Below are 4,325 nucleotides of genomic sequence, written 5' to 3' on the forward strand. Positions count from 1 at the left end.
ACCATTGTGTAGGACTTTTGGCCGCATTTTGCGACAGGATACACACACGGCAGTGCTCAACCGTTTGACGGCAAACAAAAGAGCATGGCTTCAACACCACCGTCGTCTGTTTGCTCATATAGCATGACAAATCATTATCTGCACTTGAAGCTTTCGTAAAATTAAAAATGAAACATCCAAAACTGTATATGGCATCATAACGCAGACGAACTATATGTTTATACGTGAAATTCTGGAGGGGACGTCGGATTTCGTCATGTGGGGACGTAATATAACATGTAAAACGGGAAGATGAAAGGAATATTCTAAAAGCAACTCATGTAAACACCTTAATCATAATATTGACTTATTTAGAATAAGGTAAATAATTAGATTACTTATGTCCATGTAAACGTAGTCATTGATGCTTTAAAAAGTTCATAAAGACATTGTTAAAGTAAACAATTCAAGTCTGATTCAATTTAGGCTTTTATTTGCATATAAATATTGATACATAGGGCAATCAAATATGTTAAATGGACACTCAAGCGTGTCTTTAAGAACTTTATAAATGTTTAGTGTAATGGACATTCCGTGGAGGAGCAGAAATCTCTCAGTTTTTATTTAAAATATTTTTATTTGTGTTTCGAAGATGAATGAAAGTTATATGGATTGAGAACGACTTGAGGGTCAGTAAATGATGACAGAATTTTCATATTTAGGTGAGCTAACCTTTTGCTATAAACAAGTCATGTTTTCTACTTTGTTTTTCATTCAATTAATTTGAAAAATAATGAGTTTTGATGTAATTTGTTACTAAAATATTTTAATACTTAAAAAATGCCTCAAATTAAGTTTTGAATAGACTTACTGAACAGTTTGAACTAACTCCCCAACATGAAATGTGTTTACTTTTTGTTGCTAACATTCTTAATACAACCTTTTCAGTGGAATAATTGGAGAGCGTTTGCCCATTCGCCTGTACCTGACTGTGGGCATGTTGACCAGTGGGCTTTTCACCTGTCTGTTTGGACTGGGATACGTCTATGACATCCATAAGATAATTCTTTCAAAAACATAAAAAAAAAACTTAACAACCCCAAACTTTTGAACAGTAGTATTAGTATATGCCTTTAAGGTTTTGTTCATACTGTACACAAATCCGATGTGGGTTTCCAATCCAGTCTCTCAGGAATGACAAGTCTGCTCTGTAATTTTGCAGGCGAATTAATCGAATTAGTTTTTTTTAGACAGGCCTGTCAATACTCATTCCAAAAAAAATCAATCAATGTGGTTTGTATTGGGCTTGTAAATATCAGATTTCATGTGGTTTTTGCTGTTCAGGTGACAAAAACTAAACTAGTTTGAATCAGCAGAAAAATTCTATTTTTGCAATATATATAAACAAAACCTGAGAGAGAGTCAGAGTCTGTATGTTAATGTCTTTTCCCAGCGGTCTGAGGAAAAGGTTAGTTTGATAACATGACGCACTCATGCGCAACAGCAGTCGCTATGACAACGGCGCTGTGATGTGTACACCTGCGAGTCTCAGTAGAGCGTGAGGTGCTCTTCTAAAACAGGCAGAGTTCACATTTCTGAAACACTTCATCAGACTGATTTGATTCAGGAGGAGTGGCTAATCAGGAGTAACAGAGATGTTAGGGATGGAGGAAGGGGGTGACAGCAGGAGCAAATGTAGATTGATGCCTCTTTTCCTCATTTTGACTGTGGAGGAGGAATTAATCAAATTCAAGAGAAACTTCAAACACTTTTTTTTTTTTCAGCTTGCCGCTGCATAATTCTTGATTCTCTGTCATTGTTTATGCTAATACCTCTTGGTTTGCTTCTAAAGCATCCTTAAATATTCATAGCGATTAATTAATTGCAATTTAGGAGGTGTTACGCCACAGTATTTTTGTCTACCCCTCTAGAGTGAATTGGGAATTGGGTCAATGATACTAGCACCAGATGCACTTATTGGAAATCTATGCAAATATCTAGCATTTAGATATATAATATATTGGTAGTTGACATAGACATAGACATGGACACAAAACCTTTTTTTTTTTTTTCCTAACAGGTGTTTAGTGAAATCTTTTCATTCTGTAACTTGTCGCCATTTTATTAAGTTCCTCACCACTTTTACTCAACTTTTTGATATCACTTGTTTTTTTTCAGGGTATGACAAATACAAATTTAAAAGCTGAAATATTCCATTTCTTCTTTTTTTTTTTAAAATTATAATGTAAACATTTATTATTTAATAGTTGTTAAATGAATGTTTGTATATATTATGAAGGACCAAACAGGAAGTAATTATATTAAGTCTGAGCTTGTTTGGCTTAGTTAAATATAAAAAGCTTCAATATGCCTGATCAAATGTATTAATATATATTCAGGGTTTATTATAACTATATTTTCAGATTTTCATGAATTTATAAATGCATGGTTTGATTTCGATTTATATATTCAGATTTGTATCTGCATATTAAGACTTATAACTATATATTTGTACTTAATTATATGTTCAAAATTATTTCTTTATATTCAAAATTTATAAATAAATGTTTGGATTTAGTTTTATAAATTCTGTTTGTATCTATTCCGTTTGTAACTATATATTTGGATTTACATTCATATTAAGAATTCTAACTATGTTCAGTATTTATAAATAAATATTCAGGTTTTTTTATAACCATTGCCTATTTGGCCCTTCATAATGTCTAATTAAATAAATTAATTACAAAATAAAGAGAGGAGAAATGTCATGGAATGTCATTTCAACTACCCATGTGTCCTGTGTTATCATGATAATAAAATAAAATTAATATAACAAATAAATGCAGAATATATCCTGTCTATGCATTGCTCTTTTTTTTGTCAATGTGACATTATGAACTCTTATGTTTTTTATCAGAAGCTTCATAAAAACTGGAATGGTGTGAATGGACATAAAGACCTTTACTTGCAGTACAAGCCAGGAGCTAAAGCACAGGTTTGTCCACCTCACTGTGTATTTTTCTATCCATCACTCCTTTAGAAGTATTAATTGAGATATTTTACTGTCCTGTCTGCTGTGGTTGTTAGAGCTGGGACACGGAGCTTCTGCTGGGACAGGAGAGTATTGGAGTGTGTGTTCCTGTACAGCAGGTGGTCGTGGTGAAGAGCGAGGCCGAACCGTCAGCCATCAGCTTCATGGGAGCTCTGCGCATTCCTGTGAGTGCGGCCCATCCGTCTGTCCATCATCAGCGTGTGTTACAGCGTCACTGAAGTTTCTCCTGCTGTGTGTTTGCAGGGAGTGGTGGAGTTCTCTCTTTGTCTGCTGTTTGCCAAATTGGTCAGTTATACCTTCCTCTTCTGGCTGCCCCTCTATATCACTAAAGCAGGTAACTCGCAATATTTAATATGAGATCTCATAATTTCTGTGATATTGTGACCACAAATACTTGATTTCTGTAGTTCTCCTGATGTAGTGTTTTTTTTTTTTTTTTGGTATGGGGCTTAAGGAATAGTTCACCCAAAAAAGAAAATTTACTGAAATGTACCCCCCCCCCCAGGCCATTCAATATGTAATATGTAGATTAGTTTGTTTCTTCATCAGAACAGATTTGGAGAAATTTAGCATTAAATCACTTGCTCACCAATGGATCCTCTGCAGTGAATTGGTGCCGTCAGAATGAGAGTCCAATATGTATCCAAATATGAGTCCTCTATCCATAATATTGCTTTCTCCAGTAAAAAAAGTCATCTCGTCTGAATCAGGAGAGAAATATGCACAGATAAAGCTCTGTTTACAAGTGAAAACAGTCTAAAACAGTTCTAAACAAATATGTTGTTGGATTTTGATGTGAGAGAACAATAGGAGATGGACTTTTTCTCTGGACGAATAGTTATTTTGGATTACGGGCTCATATTTTGGTCAGAAGCATTGGTTTAAGGTTAAAATGCCTTGATGGATTTGTTTCTTACAAACAATGCAGTGTTTCACTTCACAAGACATAAATTGATGCCTCAATCTAGGACTGGGCCAGAATATTCGATTATTCGAATATTCGTTCGGTGGGTTGGCATTCGATTTTCAATTTTGATATTCGACTATTCTTTTTTTTCTTTTTTTCCGAACACCTGGCATCCCCCGTGAAACGGTTCTCATTCGTGCTTGAATATGAATCGCCCATGAGTGAACGTCATGAATGTCATGATTCAGTTCATCTGGAAGAGAAGACAAAACCGACCCCCACCGTCGTTTTGATTTTTCTTATGTAATAAAAATCATTTAGTTCAGTAAAAGAACAGACACTACAATTAAAAACTGAACATGGCTGCTCAATGCAGCGTGCCGAACG

The 4,325-nt window shown here is 34.7% G+C and overlaps 1 protein-coding gene across 1 annotated transcript in view; it reads left to right on the forward strand.

The window, feature by feature from the left end:
• slc37a1 (solute carrier family 37 member 1) overlaps positions 1-4,325 on the forward strand; it is a 16,741-nt gene that overhangs the window by 5,676 nt on the left and 6,740 nt on the right. The window contains exons 6-9 of the mRNA XM_016563903.1: positions 928-1,036; positions 2,897-2,974; positions 3,067-3,195; positions 3,275-3,365. Coding sequence (XP_016419389.1) covers positions 928-1,036; positions 2,897-2,974; positions 3,067-3,195; positions 3,275-3,365 — 407 coding nt within the window. The remainder of the gene's footprint in view (positions 1-927; positions 1,037-2,896; positions 2,975-3,066; positions 3,196-3,274; positions 3,366-4,325) is intronic.

Source organism: Sinocyclocheilus rhinocerous, unplaced genomic scaffold (genome assembly GCF_001515625.1).
Source record: "Sinocyclocheilus rhinocerous isolate Xijiao unplaced genomic scaffold, SAMN03320098_v1.1 scaffold2695, whole genome shotgun sequence".
In the NCBI taxonomy this organism is placed as follows: domain Eukaryota; kingdom Metazoa; phylum Chordata; class Actinopteri; order Cypriniformes; family Cyprinidae; genus Sinocyclocheilus; species Sinocyclocheilus rhinocerous.